The 19,739-nt window shown below is 37.6% G+C and overlaps 1 protein-coding gene across 1 annotated transcript in view; it reads right to left on the reverse strand.

The window, feature by feature from the left end:
• plpp4 (phospholipid phosphatase 4) overlaps nucleotides 1-19,739 on the reverse strand; it is a 64,695-nt gene that overhangs the window by 13,533 nt on the left and 31,423 nt on the right. The window contains exons 4-6 of the mRNA XM_032553787.1: nucleotides 15,425-15,488; nucleotides 14,797-14,904; nucleotides 7,683-7,699 (exon numbers count right to left, since the gene is read on the reverse strand). Coding sequence (XP_032409678.1) covers nucleotides 7,683-7,699; nucleotides 14,797-14,904; nucleotides 15,425-15,488 — 189 coding nt within the window. The remainder of the gene's footprint in view (nucleotides 1-7,682; nucleotides 7,700-14,796; nucleotides 14,905-15,424; nucleotides 15,489-19,739) is intronic.

The following is a 19,739-nucleotide window of genomic DNA, read 5'->3' on the forward strand; positions in this document are numbered from 1 at the left end:
TTTTCTCTTTTAGGAGAATGCCACAATGAATTCCTGTTATTTCGCTCGCTTCAGAGAGGTGGGGGAATCTAATCAAGAACAAGGGAGAAACCTTCAAGACTATCAAATGGAGTGGAAACAGCTCGGGCTTTTAAAAGCTATCAGGACACCAGCTTCTCATACATGGCTAAAGGTTCTGTATCTATTATTGATAACTTTATGAAATGTCTGGTGTTGCACAAAAAACAAACTGTCTAAAAAGGCAAAAAGCAAACCAAAAAAGCAGAAGATAGATGCTCATATATTTAAAAGTAAATTAAACAATCATAGTCCCTATTAAAAACAAACAATATTTTAAGTATTAAATAGAAGGTAAAAAAAAAAAGCTCTTAAACTGAAATGTTCATTGCATAAAACTAAGTGGCTTAGTTCAGGGTTTAATAAGAAATATAATCCTGAATTAAATATTTTCTAAGTAAAATTTTGTTTATGTAATCCATTCTCTATAATATAGCAAAGACAACATTTTTAGCTATAATGAAATGAAATGAAATGAAATTTATTCGAACATGATACAAATATAAAAATAAAATAGTGCACAGTAACAAGAAGTGCATAAAAAAGAAGAGAAAATACAGATTTTTTGTTTCAGTTAACATATCATGCTCAAAATGGGGTAGGAAGAAGTGAGAACTTATAAATTCCTACCCCCTAAACACTTGAAACTTTAGAGTCCTACTGTCATTAAAAAAATCAAAATCAAAGTTGCAGTCAGAAGTAACAGTTACTAATATTTACCTATACATTTCCCATTTTATGCTGGTTTGTCTTTCTAAACCCTTACACCAAGTTGTTATCTGCAATACACACCTTATTGCTTTCTGTCACCCATATGTGTATCTATTGAAAATTACCTCCTTGTACTTTCTTTTGAATTGTGTTAAGCTATTGCTTTGTTTTAAATCTTCATGTAACTTGTTCCATAACTTTACACCTTTAATTGAAATACAGAAGCTTTTTCTTGTTGTTCTAAAATTGCGGATCTTGAAGTTTGAGTGACCCCTTAAGTAATACCCCCCTTCTCTTTCAGAAAATGTGCTCTGTATGTGCTCAGGTAACAACTTTTTAGATACTTTGAACATAAATTGAGCCATTTTAAATTCTACAAGCTCCTCAAATTTGAGAATTCTGGATATTATGAAGAGCGGGTTTGTATGCTCATAATAACCGACATTATGGATGATTCTAATGGCTCGTTTCTGTAGGACGGTTACCGGATGTAAAGAGCTCTTGAAATTAACTCCCCACACTTCACAACAATATGATAGATATGGTAAAATCAGAGGGTTATATAGAATATGAAGTGATTCAACATTCAATACATGTCTAGCTCTAGCCAATATGGATATACTTCTACTGAGTTTACTCTGTAAATGTTTAATATGAGGTTTCCAACTGATTTTGTCATCTATTATTAAACCGAGGAACTTATTAGCAAAAACCCTTTCTAGAGTTACGTCCTCTATTTGAACTTGGATTTCAGTATTTTTATAACAGTTCCCAAAGACCATGATTTTCGTCTTGTCCAAATTTAGGGATAATTTATTATGGTCAAACCATATCTTTAACTTACTAATCTCTGAGGTGACTGTTGAGAGAAGATGCTCTAAATTGTCGCCAGAGGCTAGAATATTTGTGTCATCAGCGAATAAGATAAATTTTAACACATTGGACACTTTACTGATATCATTTATATAAAGATTAAATAAAACTGGTCCCAATACTGATCCTTGTGGTACTCCACAGACAGTCTCCTGCCAGTCAGATTCCACATCTCCCAATTTGACAAATTGTTTTCGGCTCTTTAAATAACTCCTCATCCAGTCAGAAACTACTCCCCTAATTCCATAGCGTTCTAATTTTTTAAGTAGGATTTCATGATTTATTGTATCAAAAGCTTTCTTTAGATCTATAAATATCCCTACTGCCAGTTTCTTACTATCTGTTGCGTTGGTTATTTCTTCTATTAAGTCAGTTACGGCCAGCGATGTTGACCGGTTAGCTCTAAATCCATATTGACTGCTGATAAGTAGCGAATGTTTTTCTATGAATTGTTCCACTCTTTTCTTAAAGAGTTTTTCCAGGATTTTAGAAAATTGTGGGAGAAGAGAGACAGGCCTGTAGTTAGTGAAGAGGTGTTTGTTGCCAGTTTTATACATTGGTTTGACCTTAGCTATTTTCATTTTGTTGGGAAATGATCCCGTTTGAAATGATAAATTGCAAATATAAGTTAGTGGTTTAGAGATTCCTTTAATTACTATTTTAATAGTTTTCATGTCCAGATCATCACAGTCAGTGGATGTCTTATTTTTACATTTATTCACAATGTTTATGATTTCTTCTTCTAGTACAGGGTTGAGATATAAGGAGCTGGGATTATTCTCTATTTGATATTGCTGAGTTGCAGTTTTTGTAGTCGGTATTTTTTCTGCTAATTGAGGTCCTATATTAACAAAATAACTATTGAATTTATTGACGACACTTTTCAAACCAGTAATATTCTGTTCATTATCTATAAAATAATATGGATAGTTGTTATTGTTAGATTTCCTAATAACTCTATTTAAAATATTCCATGTTTCCTTAATGTTGTTTTTATTCATATCCAGTAATTTATGATAATAGTCCTTTTTACATGTTTTTATAATATTAGTTAACTTATTTTTATATTTCTTATATTTGTTTTCTGATTCAGACGTTCTATTTTTTTGAAATTCTCTATAAAGTTTGTTTTTCTTTTTACATGCCTTTTGTATTCCTTTTGTGATCCACTGTTCATTTTTTTGATTGCTTTTCCTGTTATATTGTTTGATTGGGCAGTGCTTGTTATATAATATTTTAAATGTTTTTAAAAATTCTTCATATGCTGAATTCACATCATTCATTTTATATATTAATCTCCAATCGTAGGCCAACAACTCAGTTTCTAGAGCTTTTAATGTCTCTTCAGACGTAACCCGTCTGTAATGCGTCTCTATTTTTTGATCGTCTGTTTTGCACTTACAGTCGTAGACTATGAACACTGGTAAGTGATCAGTTATGTCATTCATTAATATTCCACTAGTTAAATTATTTTCCAGCACATTTGTAAAAATATTATCAATTAAGGTAGCGCAGTGCGATGTAATGCGACTGGGCCTGGTGATTTTAGGATACAGGCTTAGACTGAACATGGTGTTAATAAATTCTTCAGTCATTCTATGTTTATTTGGATTAAGAAGGTCAATATTGAAATCCCCACAGAAAAATGTTATTTTTTGATTAATTGTTATAAATTTTTCTTCTATCCAGTTGTTGAGTACTTCAATGTTTGATCCAGGGGCTCTATAAATGCAACTCACTAAGACATTTTTCCTTTTTTCCACGAGTATTTCTATAGTCACACATTCAAACATGTTGTCCATCACAGTTGACATTGTTTCGATCAACTTATAATTAATCTTCTTGTCAACATATAAAGCTACTCCCCCTCCATTTTTGTTTTCTCTGTTCTTACAAACCATTTCATAACCATTGATTTCAAAGTCTATGCCCTTATCACTATTGAGCCAAGTTTCTGATAAGGCAATAACATTGAAGGTCTGTGAAAGTTGTTGGAGGTATTGTTTGATGCTGTCAAAATTTGCATAAAGGCTTCTGCTATTAAAGTGAATTATTGACAGCTTTTGTTCCGTTTTAATGCTATTGTTGAACTGATCATCGCTGTAATAGTGACAACTATCATTGCTGACATTATAGAAATTGTTATCAGGATCAATGTCAGTTTCAATATCTTGCTGATGATAGTTTCTGTGTTGGAATACGGGTAGCTCTATATCCTCATAGGCCGCAATCTGTTGCATGTTTCTCTTTCAGAAGTGAACGTCGGCTATGTCTGGCTGTCTGTCATACATTGTTGGATAATTTAGGGGTACTAGTACGTGGATGGGTGATCAACTTATCATAATGTAGGTAAGCAATGTCTCCTCTTTGACGTGCTGCTTTTAAGTCCGGCATTAGTTCCGCCCTCCTTTTCCTTACTGCATCCGTGAAGTCTTTGTTAATGAAAATCTTAGATCCCTTAAGTGCCTTGGTGCTCTGCAGAATAGTTGATCTGTCCTTGTATCGTAAAAATTTGACAACAATGGGCCTGGGTCTGTCTCCTCTAGGTTTACCGGTGCGGTGAGCTCTCTCAATGTCAACCTTATGTTGAAAGTTTAGCTTTTCATTTAAAATAGTTTTCACTTTCTCCTCAGTCTCAGCCCAAGTCTCATTTGGTGATTCAGTAATTCCATCAAAAACCAGATTGTTCTCCTTGATTGCCCCTCAAGGTACTCCATTTTATCAGTGATAGTCATCATGCCCTCACATACTTTAAATATGTCTGACTGCACCGTGTCACTTCGGTCCTTGTGCTTAGCACTTTCTACTTTAATATCGTCAACGTCTTTCTGTGTAAATTGCAGGCTGGTTTTAATGTCCTGTAGTTCTCGTGTCATTGCGTCCATTCTGGTGTTAGTAGTGTCCACAATGATTTTAACAAAACCTTTAAAATTGTCCTGTTGTTGTTGGAGTAACTCCATATACATTTGCTTTTGCTGGCTCAGCAACTCTTTGACTTGCGTGAGTGATACATAGTCCTCATCTTGTCTCCCGTCGGTCTTGGATCCTTTTGGAGGCATTATTTCGCTTCTTTTTGCCTGTCGCTTCCTTAAGGCTCCTGCTCAGCAGTTGGAGGCCACTGCGCTGTCTCTCTCTGCTTGCTGTCAATCCAACGTGTCGTTTTCCACTGGTTGTTTTCTCGGTTAGCTCGGTTAGCTGCCGGACGTTGGCCTCGTCCCGGTTAGCAGCCGCGATGTTAGTAAGCTAGCCGCAGCAAGCTAGCCGCACTGTCGCTCTGGATCCTCACCTTCTGCCACAGCGGTCCCTTGCCACTCCTGCTTCCTCCTCTCCGGCAAAACGATCTCAACTCACGTCCAACCAGACCCAGCTCCCCGGCAAAGTCCCACCGTCCTCGCCCAGGAAGAGCCCGCCGAAGAGTCGCCAAACAGACTTCCTCCCCTAGGCGTCTGTTAGCTAACCGCCTGGAATGCTATCGCCACAGAAATGCTTCCATGCTTTAAAAAAGTTTGTTGGTTCTGATCAACAGGAAACCAGAACCCGACCAGAACCACAGCCCCACGAAGCCAGCAGCTCGGCTCCGAAGGAGAACCAGGTCGAGCCCCGGCCCCGGCTCCCCCACAGAGAGAACTCCGTAAAGTTTCTTCAGCAGGAATAAACTGCTCGTTGATTAACTCTCTCTGGGACTGAATTGAATACAGAGTTGCTGCAAACACTCAAATATTTGCCAAATAAATCAAAACCGTCTTCAAGCTACATTCTAACAAAAGGCAATAATATATAAGGCAATAATATTAAAACCTGTTGAGTCAACAAAGACCCAGGAAGGACGAGGAGGGACAGAAAACAGATGGAAGTTTATGACCTGGAAGCCACATCTCAGGCTTCACATCTAATCAGTCCGAATTTTCTACCACAAACAAGAAAAAGTGGCATAAAAATAAAAAAATGCTTGAATTTTAATGCTGAGCTGCAAACGTTCAAACTACATTCAGTTTTTCATGTGATCCTTGTACCTTTTTAAATCTTTTTGGGCAATAAATGGGATTACTTTTGTACTGTAGATGTGATCTCTATGATTTTGTTGCGGCTTTTCAACTTGTTGCTTAGATTCTAATCCAGACACAGACCTGCAGAGAGCCTTCCATGCTTACTGAGGGTGTGTTGAGGAGCATTAAACTCTAACCTGAAATCTGATTGAAAGTGCTTTAAAACTCAATCAAAGCTCTAAATGGATAAGGCATCTGATGTCTGGGTGTGTTATTGTTACACAGTAGCAGCATGTTTGATCTGATGCTGCTGTAAGGAGGTTTACGGACGTCACGCTCAAACCGTGATGCTAGCAAATCACAAATCATGCAGCAAAAGGCAACTTCTTTCTACCTGAACATTCTGCCTGATTGTTCTGTTATCTGTGGATGAGCATGGACAAAACAAACTATTCCAGTTAAAAATCAGTCTGTCACAGTAAAGACAGCAGACCGGGAGATTTCTTTCTCTAAAGATTTATTTTCATTGTTCAAAACAGGCAGAACAAGGGCAGAACTCTGTATACATGTAATATTAATGGAAAAGGCTTCAAAGTAAAAATAAAAATCAATCTGTTTATGTTTGAGGGAAATTTAAACAGCTAAAACAAATTCAGCTGCTAATGAGGTAGAAAATGAACTATTGTGATGCAACAATAGTTGATATTTTTGAAAAGATTGTAGATTAAATAAAGTCATTTTATCTCGTCTCTCAGCCTGAGACGACAATAAAACTGATGTTACCTCTAGAGTATAAAATTTAAAAAAGCAAGATCTTGAGCTCCATTTTTACCAGTTTGTGCTTAGCGCCATCTCCGTTGCTAGGTAACAGGACATAAGTCCTGCATTGGCCAGATCCTTGAAGACTGCCGCTGGATTGGGACACCCTCCCAAGATATTTGGGTTATGTCAGTTATTTAAATTCCTTTTGGGATAAAAAAATACTTTTGATTTGAATAGAAAACTTTAAATTTATATCAAATTGAAAATGCTGACTTTATTTGTAGTTAAGTTGTTTGCTGTTACACAAAATAACTTCACATCTGCTCTTTAATACCCAACGATCAATCTCTGTAAAAATGCTCCCTAAATAATATTTTTGACAAGACATTTTGTCGCTTTGTTTTTTCAGATGATTTTATCAATATTTTTTCTTTCCAATCTGCCATGAAGGCAGACACTTTTTTAAAGCAAAGGTTCTGTTCTGAGGTTTTTTGGTGCCCCTCCCCCCCAGACCTCTGCCTTTCCAGCAGTTTGTTGTTCAGGTATAGCTCAAGTATAACAGCTCTGCAGTCGACAAAGTATTAAAAAGTAGCAACAAAGAAATCCTTCTATTATGTAAATATCATGTTTTAAGTTTAGACAGGGAACAATATTGCAGGAGTGCAGCTGACAAGGTTTGTTCACATTATACAGCACCAAAACCAAAAACACTAAATATTTCAGAAAAGTGTGTTGTATTGAAATGTTGACATTGTCAGATAATTGAAGTTATATGTGCTAATTTGAATATACCCAAAATAACACGGTAATACACAGTGCTACATGGTGTCCACTGTACTGTGCACCGTCTGCATGGACCGCAGCAAACAATCCAAGTGAACCTTTCTCCAGTCATGTCCTTTACGCCAGAAGAAACGTGAATTATTGAACGCAGTGCTGAGGTGGAACGGCTTGCTATGCTGTTTGGCCCAAAATGGCCAGCAATCCTCCCTGCTTCGTGTAGCTGAGCACAGCAGGAAGTCAGATGAAGGTGAAGCACTGAGCGTGTTATCATCTGTCACATATGTCAGAAGTGAAATATGCTGAACTCATTCATGACTAACTTCCTCAGGGTCTGCATATTACATCCTTGGCAACAATAAAAAATATCTTGAGCACAATCTGTCAGCACTGTGGCATTTTTTATTAGCTCAAACTGAAATGCTTCTGTTCACAGTTTTAATAAGGTGGTGTGAGAGGTCTGATATGGTTGCATATTGTTTTGCAGTTGCCAGCGGTGATTTCTTTACTCACAGGAGGAATGGCTGCTGCACTGTAAAAAAAGTCAGTAAATTTACGGTAAAAAACTGTAAAAAACCAACAGTTTTTGACCGTCGTATCCAAAAACATTGCATTACCGTAGAAATTACATGGAACTACCGTAAGTCGAAACTGCAAAGAAAGTCAGTAAATTTACGGTAAAAAATTGTAAAATGCCAGCAGTTACTGACCAGAATATTCACAGCATTATACTGCCGTAGAAAATACATGGCATTATCATAACTGAATAAACATATATCCTAAATAATTGTGACAGTCACGAATGTAGAAAATACAGAAATATAGTGTAAAAATATAAGTAATTGTAAAGTTCTTAAAAAATTGTAATATTGCCAGCAGTTAATTACCCTAAACTTAACAGTAGCAATCAGCCAAAATTACAAATTTTGCTGATGTTTAGATCTACAATGTAAAAGCGTAAACAAGACTGCAAAATAATTTTTTACAAAGAACAGAATGCTGGTGTGATATTTTGGTTTCTTTTTTAATAATGCCTTTAATACACCAAACTGAAATCTCAGCAGTAGACCAGGCATCGATCTGGCGATCCACCGATTGCAAAGCAAACTCCTACAGCCAACGCCACCATCATTTATGAGAGCATTTGATCATTAACATTAAGAGAACTGTATGTTAGCCCCTCTTGCTTGAATGAAGCTGAAGTTGGTTTCCAATTGCTGCTTCCAATTTGGGAAATGGCTAAAGGGCAATTCCACCTAATTTTTCACTGCAATCAGCATCTTTAATTTACTCTAGCTAAAAAACTACAACACCTAGACTCTTCAAATCTGGACTAGATTATTCTCAACTCATATCAGAATATTTAGAACCAAGTGTGGGATTTGTAAAACCTTTATCTGATTTGTGAAACTTCAATAAAGAACAATTCTAGTGTTATCCAAAATCATACAAGTTGTAAAGTCACCCATCATTGAAGTTTCACAAATCCCACACTTGGTTTTAAATATTGTGCTATTAGTAGAGAATAGTCTAGAGCAGGGGTCCCCAAACTTTTTCCTGCGAGGGCCACATAGCTGTTCCTTTCTCTGCTCGGGGGCCGGTCTTAGTTTTTGGAGAAAGATACCTTAGAAACTTATTGTCGGCGGGGGGGGGGGGGGGGGGGGCTGTTCTGTCTTTGAAACTGTCGACGGGGGGGGGGGGGGGGGGGGGGGGTTGCTGACTACGACACATTCGCGGTCGCTTTTAGATAGATTTTTACCCAGAATGGAAATGGAAAAAACCGTGAGTGAAACGGTGACTGGGACTGACTAGTATATATTTGAGGGAAAGTTAGTTTAACATCTGCTCAAGAGCCCCCTGGTGGTTGAAGAGAAATCCACAAACCAGAAAATACAATATATGAAAAAATACACTGAATGCTCTCTGGTATGAGGAGGCGGGCCAGATCCGGCATTGCCAGACCAAATGACGCAGGCCGTAGTTTGGGGACCCCTGGTCTAGAGAGTTTTTCATTTTGTTATTGTGATAAATAGTAGGGTTTACAGTAAATGGAGACTGTTATTTGTCATGTAAACAAATAATTATCTAGTTTGCATTGCTGCTTGATCCTTCAGCATCAGCAGCAAGATTCTTTTAACTCTGTTCCTGTAGTGGTGTCCTGAACTCAACACAGTAAAGTCACTGTGCTAACTAAGGTTGCTAACTAGGGTGCTGAGAGCCCAGTAGGCCTGGTCCTTGTCAAGATGCTGCTACTGTCTTTGAAATCAAATTTCTGCTATTTTTGCACGTTCAGGAGGAGAAGGGCAACACATCACAGGTGAGTCCCTTTCACGGTTTCAACTGAAGTTAGCTAACTTTAACCAACTGACAAAGAAATGTGTAGTTTCTGAGCCATGCTGTTTATGTACATGCACTGCAGCTAGATATTTTTACTATATGGAACATTTAATCTTCACAGATGCAACACTTCCATTAATGTTTCTGTAGGAACGGCTGCATAGATTATATTTCTGGTCTACTTCAGACTACATGTGCTTAAAGTTATTGTTAATGGCAGAAGCAACTTTTTCCAAGTTTGGTTCAATAATTAATTTGAATTACTTTGAGTGTGAAATGTTCATGCATGCAAGTTAAATCTCTGAAGAACATGTTAGCTTTTGTTTCAATATTTTGGTAATACTTAGAAGTATAAAGCTTGGCATCAGAGATATTATTTAATATTTTCCTTTGACCTCTTGACTCTCACACCCAAAATACTTGCACTAAAGTCACTGGGTCCATGACAGTTGAAGGATTTGAAGATAAGAGAATTTAAATATTAATATTTTACAGCTTTTCTCAGTTTGGGTGCATCTCTCAGAACAGAATTGAAATTCTTAAAACTACCTGTTCAATCTTCAAATTACTGTGTCACTTCTGCACATCAAAACAATTAGTTTTGCAAGTTTTGCTTTTGTACATCATGTAGCTGGTTATGTACACTTCTATGCTTTTATAATTGTAATTTGCTTTTATCGTCTTGATCAAAATATGTTAACCCTCCTGTTGTCCTCGGGTCAAAATGACCCGCCACTGTGTTAAACCCCCCCCCCCCCAAAAAATCCCCTAAATGTAATTTTTTTAACTTGAGATTTTAAGACTTTTCCTAGATTGGCCCAGACAATAGAAAAAGTTCAGTGTTGCTTTTATTCTCATTTCCATGTAAGCTGTACAAAAAAAGGTACAAAGATGGTCTTCAGGTCAAAATGACCCGTGAGGCAAATGGAGTTGAAATCAAGGTCACAGAGTTATTTACAAACCATAAAATGTTACAAAGTTTTAGTTGTGTCTCAGATCAATCAGTAGCAGAAGTGAGCAGAGAGTGGAAGGCCAATTTTCCGAGCCACAATGCCAGTCAAACTCTTTCACACCTACTCAAGACTGATGCGATTTGATGACCGTGAATCAAGACCAGCAAGACGTATGACAGACAAACTTGCAGCCATAAGAGAGGTATGGGACAAGTGGGTGGAGCGGTTGCCCTACCTCTACAATCCAGAGCCTGATGTAACAGTGGATGAGCAACTGGTTCCATTTAGAGGTAATCTGTTTTCATATTTGTAATAAAAGTGATTTTCACTATTGATTTCTTTGACTGTTTTCTGTGACACTGATACTAATCACTGATGCTAATGTCTTTTGTCCAAAGGTTGTTGTCCTTTCCGGCAGTATATGCCCAGCAAGCCAGCAAAATATGGGATCAAGTCATGGGTGGCTTCTGAATCAAGCTATGCTTGGAAAATGCAAGTCTATACTGGGAAGTCAACCAGTGGATGCCCAGAGAAGAACCAGGGGTTGCGAGTTGTGCTTGATGTGACAGAGGGACTGAGGGGTCACAATGTGACATGTGACAATTTCTTCAACTCTTATGAACTCGGACAGCAGCTCCTGAAGAGGAAGATCACCATGGTTGGTACAGTTCAAAAGAACAAGCCTGAGCTCCCACCTGCACTGCTTGGGTCAAAGGAGAGAGAGGTCTTCTCCTCAAAGTTTGCCTTCACACCCACCACCACTCTAGTTTCCTACCTCCCAAAGAAAAACAAGAATGTAGTTCTTCTGAGCACACTGCACAAAGACGGCGACATTAGTGACCGTGAGGACAGGAAGCCAATCATCATCCTGGAATAAAACCGAAACAAAGGAGGTGTGGACAACCTAGATAAGGTGATTGGAGCATATAGCTGCAGAAGAATGACTGCCCGCTGGCCCCTGGTCATCTTCCACAACATCATTGATGTGTCCTCCTACAATGCCTTTGTGATTTGGATAGAGATCAACCCAACCTGGATGTCTCATAAGCACAACAAGAAGAGGGTGTTCCTGGAGCAGCTAGGAAAGGCACTTGTAACTCCACTCATTGAAAGAAGGAAGCATGTCCCCCACACAGAAGCCTCAGCAGCAGTTGTGAAAGCTATTCAGAGTGCAGCAGCTCCTGATCAACCTGAGGATCCATCTACCACAGCCACTTCCTCAGCTAAGCCAAGTAAGAGGAAGAGATGTCAGTTCTGCCCTCAGACTGTAAAACACATACTGTGTGCTGCAGGTGTAAGAAATATATCTGCAAAGGCTGTGCACTTGCATACTGCCCTACATGTGCCAATTAGTTGAATGGGTTATGTTATTTTTCATATTTTTGTATTGTACATCCTCTTGTTCACTGGAGAAAAGTAAAAGAAAATTAGTCACTGTGATGAATAAAAATGCATTCGAAACTCATTTTGCACATTTTTTTTCTTAAGCTATAGAAATTCAAGTGGAGAGGGAAAAGTCAAGTATTCACACATTTTGTGGTGAGTGACAATATACAAGATAGAATTTGGTGTTTAAAATTCAATTAAGCTGCTTATATTGGGGGTTTATTGAAGACGGGTCATTTTGACCCGGAGGATAAAGGGTGTATACAGAAAATGAGGACAACAGGACAACAACGTGTCTGTGTTGAATTCTCAACTTCCAAAATAGCATCAGTTCATTGTGTAAGTCTTAACATGCATAAGTCTTAAAGTTGTCATAATGTGAATCATATATTAATTAATTTATATTCTATTATTTTCTAAATCTGTCCTGAATTGGTAAATTGCTCCCAAGTGAGTCCTGAGTTTCTCTAACAGGTCAGTGTATGAACCATTAGCTCAACCAACGATCAACCAGTTTTCTGAAACAGATTGGAGGTGCATCTTGTGAACCATCAGTTGGCAACATTATGCTCTATATAGTCAGAACACAACACAATGTTACATGTCTGAGAACTGATGAACAAGTATCTGGGCAGAGTGAACAGCCAGAGAGAAGAAGAGGAGTGAGGCTGAGGAGGAAATAGTTGGGAGGAAAGCAGAAGAAGAGTCAGAAGAGGCTGAGGACATCTGCCAGTTTCCATCAGTCCAACATCAGGACATGGCTGAGACCCACAACATGATGCTGATGGAGGTCCTCCCACCCTACTGTTCATTCCTTAACCCCACTGAGGAAAAAAGATTCCTCAGTGGAGTTAAGGAACAAAGTGACTATGGAAATTAAAATGTAATGTAATTTCTACAGCACTGTACAGTTTTCCTTGAGGAGATTGTCCTGTGGCTCCTTTTCTACTTTTTTTGTTCTCTGCATTTCTGTCTTTTTCTTTCTGAATCACCATGGCATGGTCCATGAATAAATTATAGCAAAAGCGTAAATCAGTGTTTCTCAATCCTGGTCTTCAGCGTCACCCTGTCCTGCAGGTTTAGGTATTTCCCTTCTGCCACACACCTGAATTGTATCTCTGGATGATTAACAAGCTTCTGCAGTACTTGATTGTCATCCAATCATTTGAATCAGCTGTTCTGGAGTAGAGGCACATCTAAAACATGCAGAGCAGGGGGGCGTTGAGGACCAGGGTTGAGAAACACTGGCGTAAATGATCCTTTTGTAGTCTCTTCTCATGACTAATCGATTTGACTGTCTTATCTGTACATAGAGAGACTATAACTTATTATTTTGAGTCACTGATATGTTAACAGACAGGATTTTAAGAGCTGAACTAAGGATTTTGAAAGCAAACAAATGCTATTTTTCCTGTTTCTACAAATTGTTTTGAGAAATGCGCTTACTGTTTTGTAAATGCCAACAATGACTCGAGAAATGCACCAAAAGTGACTGAGAAAAACTAACCTAGCATAAATTGTCTCAGCTGTATCAATTTGTTTGCCTGTATGAAAAGTGTTCACATTTACAGCTTTGTTTCTGCTAGCTTGCAGGAAATGTAACTTACATAAATGGTTGAAGACAACCTATTGGCCTTCATGAGACTCAGATAAATGGTGAGTATCTATTTCATAAATTGCCTAAAACAGTTATATTTGTTTTTAGTTTGTGTATTTTGTCTGGTTGCAGACCAGAGGATCACACCTGTTGACAACAAACAAAGGTTTAACTACTGAATTTTCAGTCAGAAATGATCACACCACCTGGTTGAAGTACCTGTGTCCATATGCAAGTCAACAAAGGTGAAACAAACATTTAAGCGAATAAGATGTTCATGTAGTGCATCTTTCTAACTTTTTCTTTTTGTTTTCCAGCAGAGAGGAAACACCCGATTGACAACATGCGAGTCTCAATTTCAACCTGTGACTGGGAAGACTACAACCATCCTGAGCAACGTCTGATCTCAGCGACTTGTGACTCTCAACCCAGAACAAGAATCCTTTTATCACCATTTTGTCTTCTACAATATGTTATCTCTTATGTGGACACATACTGTTTGTTTTGTTTTTGTTTTCCAGATCTCAGTAATACCGTGAGGAAACTGGACATAAAATAGAATCAGTTCTTTTTTTAACTTGACTTTTTAAATAGAAATTGTTTCTTTAAGTGGATTACTCGTAATCTGTATTTTTGTTTAATTAGAAATTATTTTCTTTATAACTTTCTGTATAGAAATGCTTGACAAGTTACACTTCCTTGGTTGTTGTACTATAATTTGTATGGTAAAATTCTGGTAGGAACAGAGACCAGTAATTTACCATAAGTTTTTTTTGGGGGGGAGGGTTTACAATAAAATGTCAATATATCATACAGTCTGGATGTGTTTTTCACTCATGTAGATATTATGCCTCAGTCAGCATGACCGTATTTACTACGGCAAAACCACATTTTATTTTTTTTAAAATATTTTAGGAAGTACGGTATTTTACCGTATTTTAAAAATACGGTAGAATCCTGCATTTACAACATACGGTAAAAAACTGGCAGCTGTGGTTGCCAGAATTTTACCGTATATTAAAAATACGGTAAAATCCTGCATTTACAACATACGGTGAAAAACTGGCAGCTGTGGTTGCCAGAATTTTACCGTATTTCAAAAATACGGTGAAATCCTGCATTTAGCAAATACGGTAAAAAACTGGCAGCTGTGGTTGCCAGAATTTTACCGTATTTTAGAAATACGGTAAAAAACTGGCAGCTTTGGTTGCCAGAATTTTACCGTATTTTAGAAATACGGTAAAAAAATGGCAGTTTTGGTTGCCAGACTTTTACCGTATAAAGACGGTAAACTTCTGGCAACTCAGCTGCCAGTTTTTTACCGTAAAATGAGGCCGTTTTTTTTTACAGTGTGGGGAAGCTTTTACGTCCTTCAGACACCATCTCCGGCTCGCCGGTGCACAGCATCTTTGCATTCATTTGACCATCTGGGAAACAGCGCTGGAAGTAATCTGGCCTTGGTCTGAAAAATTACAGTTTTCATGTGATTACAATGAATTAACAGAACAGCTACTACTTTACATCTCAAAATACGGAGTGACTACAACTTCAACCTGAGCATCATTAGCTGTGTTTCCATTACAAATGTGTGCAAAACTTTGGGAATATTCTGCTAATGTGAAAAACACAATTTCGCAATTATAGTTTCATTAAATAAGAAACACAATCAAAATCATGTGTATATGTTTGTTCATGTAATAAGTCATTAAAAAACATGTCAGCTATCATTCTCCAACTACTTCCTGTCTTATTTTTCATGGTTGGTGCCAGTGGAAACATTCGGTTGTTAATCAAACTTGCAGTTTTCCTAAATTAACCAAAATTGACACGGTAAAAAAAAACAAAAAAAAAAACACCTCATTCTAACATTAAGTTGGTGTTTCCCTTCTGCAAATTTATTTTCAAAATGTCAGATTGCACAATTATATTGTGGATGGAAAAACAGCTACTGACGGCGCCGTGAAGTGACTTGTTCAGCATACCTGCCAACAATCAGCTTGATAGTATTTGTGAAGACTCCATTTAATGCGAGTGCCAGAGACACAGCTGAGGAAAGAAAGGACAAATATGAAAACAAATCTTACATTGTCTCAGTATTGAAAGTTATGAAGTATTACAAACCTCAGTCATAGTTTTATACAAGTTCTGGTCAGTTTTTCACACTTTGTACAAACATGATGGCCAAATTTTAGCATTTAGGTAAAATCAGATCCAAGCATTTAGAAGTTCAGAGTTCAAGCCTCCAGAAATCAATCGCTTCTCAATAACCAGACCTTCTGTGCAAAGCAAAGCGTAGAACAAGGAGCTGCTTTTTACCAGCCTGTCTGTTTACTGAAAACACCAAAGAGTTGATGCATCCGAGGAAGGCGGTTAGAGAACAAAGAGCCATTTTTACCCACAAAAATCAACATAATGCATTTAGGAGAATTGAAAATGGTGAGTTTTATTATTTTTATGGCTGTTTTTTTCCCTGAAAAAATAAATCAAACTTTGTCATAACAGATTATTTAGGGTTTTTTTGTCTTGGCATAAACAGCTTGCTTCACTGGTAATAACTGAGGGAAATTTAATGAGTAAACAAAATTATTTCCTCTTAATGGTTATAGCCAGCACTAATAATCCACCTGCTTCTATAAAAGCATCACATTTATGCCCTGTTTTCATGTTCAGTTATGAATCTCCTCCAGCATTCAGACAGATATTGTCAGTTGAAATCTAATTAACCAAACACCCATCTGTTCTCCAAAATTGTCTGATATTGTTGAAGAAACAAAGTGTGCTCCCTGAGATAACAAATTCATTCATCTTGTTTAAAGAAAACAAAAAGTCGATACCTTGTGAAAAGGAGATGCATTGACTCATTATCACAAGAAAAGCAGCTTTGCTTTGTTGAGACTTCTGTGGTGTCAGATTCCCTCTATTGGTTTATCACTCTGTGTGTGATGTGTGTGATCTTCACCCCATATAGCTCTGCACAAACTTTCTCACCTGTTTGCATCAACATTTTTAGGCCACTGCATCAAATCTAACATAGGTTTCTGTGCAGTTCTCATCAGATCATGAAATCTGATATTAAAAATAACTCTGTTATTTAAAAAAACACTTTGTTCTCTTGCCCAGAATGTTTATCTTCTTGATGTTCAAAGTATTTCTGTCCCTCTGCGCAACAGATCCCATCGAAGGCAGACGACCCTGAATCTTGTCACTCCGAATTAGTTGGAAGTAAAGTTAACTAATGCCTGAGTGCCTTTAGTAGAAAGTACACTCTACTAAACTCTGAGACGTTCGTATTAAATAAACACAATGTCAAAATGAAAAAGCAGTGAGAAACTATACACTGTTGATTTCATGATATTTAAAATGTAAAATTATTACATTTAACAACAGCAAGTGTGACCATTTCTGTAAAAGTAGGTCTAGGAAGATAAATTATTTTGGGTTAATAATGAAGGGGTGGAATTACATAAGCTGTGCTTTTTTTCCATTGCTTATTGGAGATGTGATTGAATTCATGCTGATTTTATTCTTTATTATTCTGTTAATATTTGCATTACAATAAATACATGTTGGATGGAACATCTGAAAAGTTACAAAACTCTTATTGCAGCTCAAACATTTAGAGGATGGCAAATTACAAAGTAGGAGTAGAAGTCCAAAAAATTAAAGTTACTATGAAGTAGCAGGTCAAATTAGATGCACTTTGAAATTTTACTTATTGTTGCAAGAGTGTCCTATTTTAAACAACATTTTAAACATGGATTTTAAGGCCAGTTAGGCATTAAAGCATTAAAGTCCTGCTCTACGTTCTTCCTAATATTACAATTCATGCAGCTTAAAAGAGAGAAAACATCGAGGGGATTTCCCTGAAGAAGTGGATGGCCACAGGCAAAATCTGACTGTGAAAGAATTAAATGGCTCATTGTGATGGGAGAGAGGAAATGTAATGTTGGTCAATAGGTCAAAGTTGCACTGAAACTGAATGTTCACTTAATTATCTATGAAGGAGACCAGCGGGTCTCATAATTAGAGGAGAGTACCTGCCCCTACAGGTGACTCCCAGTGGACCTCAGTGGGACTAAGTTCATCCAGGTCAGACGTCTCTGAGCCTCTGAGTAAATCCAAGAGTTAATTGATATTTATTTTAAGTGAGTTCTGCTGATGTTCTCTCTTTTTAAATTGACTTTACAAATATCCAGCCTTCTGTTACTCCTATTGCACAATAATGCATTGGGGACTTTTGCTGAACAAAACCAATAGTAGTTATAATTAACCTGACAAAACAGTTTATTTTATGGTTGCAATGCTGCGGACGTTATTGGAACCGTTTTTTGCCATGCTGGTTATGTGAGCGTTCCTAAAACTGTTTGACAGTCTGTGAGTTTGGTTTTATCCTGGTGGCTGAAAACCATGCAGTAGTTGAATAGTTTTAAACTAAATATGAATCCTCCTAAATTGTTTCATGGTTCCAAAGCTTTTTATAACTGTCTGCAAATAACAGAGATGAAGAGAAGCTGCAGTAATTGGGCCGTTCATGAAGCCAGACATTCGAATATCTGCTGCATTCATCATCACAATGTATTCAAACTACATTAATCTGTTTGAGAAAATGATCTGTGTCACATTCAGATTGTGTTCAGTTGCCTTTGAGTCTACTGAGTCAGTCCATCCATCCATGCTTTGTTAAAATGAAAAAATTAATATTCTATGTCAGCAATTTTGACATATTTTCCTCATTAGTCCATAGCAGGCCATTTTTTACTTTTCATATTTTGTCATTGTCTTTGCAATCATAATAATATTTACAATTTGACTGAAGCATCTAATTAACAGTGGAAACATTTTCATGCTGTTGGGTACTTTCAGTCAGTCTACAGGTGAGGATGATGAGGGTTTGCTATTCTTCTCAGCAGCATTCAGGATTCACTTTGCTTTTCTCCAACATTCACAGCAGTTGAGTCTCGTCAGGTTTCTCACTCCTGTTACTTTGACTCCGTTCATCTCATCTGTGCTGAGCTCAGTGGAGAGTTTTTGAATGTAGGAGTCAGATAATCTGTTCCAGGTATTTGATCAGGATGCCTCAGGCTGGAGTGGCAATATATTTTAAAATCACGCAGTGGGAATACTTTTGGGAACTAATGCATTGATCACATCCTATGTCCTCCCTTCTATCTGGTTCATCAGTGCTTCCAGGACTGAATGGTTCCCCATGAAGATGCACAATGGTATCTGGCATAAAGGTTTTTGCAGCAGATTGTTTAAAGTCGGTAGGTTTTGAGGAGAGGCTTCCACTCTTTGGACATTTTAGCTCAGTGTGTCCCACAGCTGGTCAACTGGATTGAGATTTGGGGAATTACAAGACAAGTTCCATTCAAGTTCATTTTTTTTTTGCACCTCTAGCAACTCAAACCATTTTGCTCTCTGTGTTTTAATATAATGAAAAGGCAACAGTGATCAACAATTGCTCAATGTGAAGATGGACATTGTCTCTAAGGATTAAGTAGGTGGTACATGTAAAATTATCCTCATGGATGGCCGGAGTCCAGTTTTTCCAGCAGAACATTTCCCAAAGCATCAACCTGAATTGGCTGACTTGCAATGTTTTGATTGTACATCCTTCTGCCACATGTTCCCTAAGACACCTGCACATATCTGGGCATCCTTATGGAAACATGACTGATCAGACCAGACCACTGTCATCCATCGGCTGTTCTCCAGTTCTTATTTTCATGTTTCCATTGCTGTTTTTTAGCAATGGAAAGTGGTCAACATGCCCAACTTGACTGATCTGCTGCTATGCAACCCCATAGCTACACAAAAGTAAGGTGTAATGTCCATTTTGACACCTTCCAATCAGAAGTAACATGAACTTTTCCTACATTTTTAGCTCCAGTGGCTCGTCTGTTGGATCAGACTAAACGCAGCAGCACCAGTAACCCTTGGCTGTCTGTTCACTATTGTTTGACTTTGACTTCTTTAGACTTGCTACATCCCACAAGAGTTGCATTGGGGAAATGTTCTGATCCAGTCATTCAGCCGTCACAATTTCAAACCTGGAAAACTTCTGAAATCCTTACACTGCTCAATTTTTCCTGATCTATCCAAAAAAAAAAAAAAAAAAAAAAAGAGGGAAAATGCCTGATGTTGCCCACTAACAGGTACTATAATGAGTGGTCATAATGTTATGCATGATCAGTGTACTATTAAAGCCTCTCACTATGGAGAGAAAAATATGTAAGTCAAGAAAGGTGTCATGAGGTGGTGGAGTGAAGTGGTGAGGCAGACACTGAGAATCCAGGT

Source organism: Xiphophorus hellerii, chromosome 22 (assembly GCF_003331165.1).
Source record: "Xiphophorus hellerii strain 12219 chromosome 22, Xiphophorus_hellerii-4.1, whole genome shotgun sequence".
NCBI classification, from domain to species: Eukaryota; Metazoa; Chordata; class Actinopteri; order Cyprinodontiformes; family Poeciliidae; genus Xiphophorus; species Xiphophorus hellerii.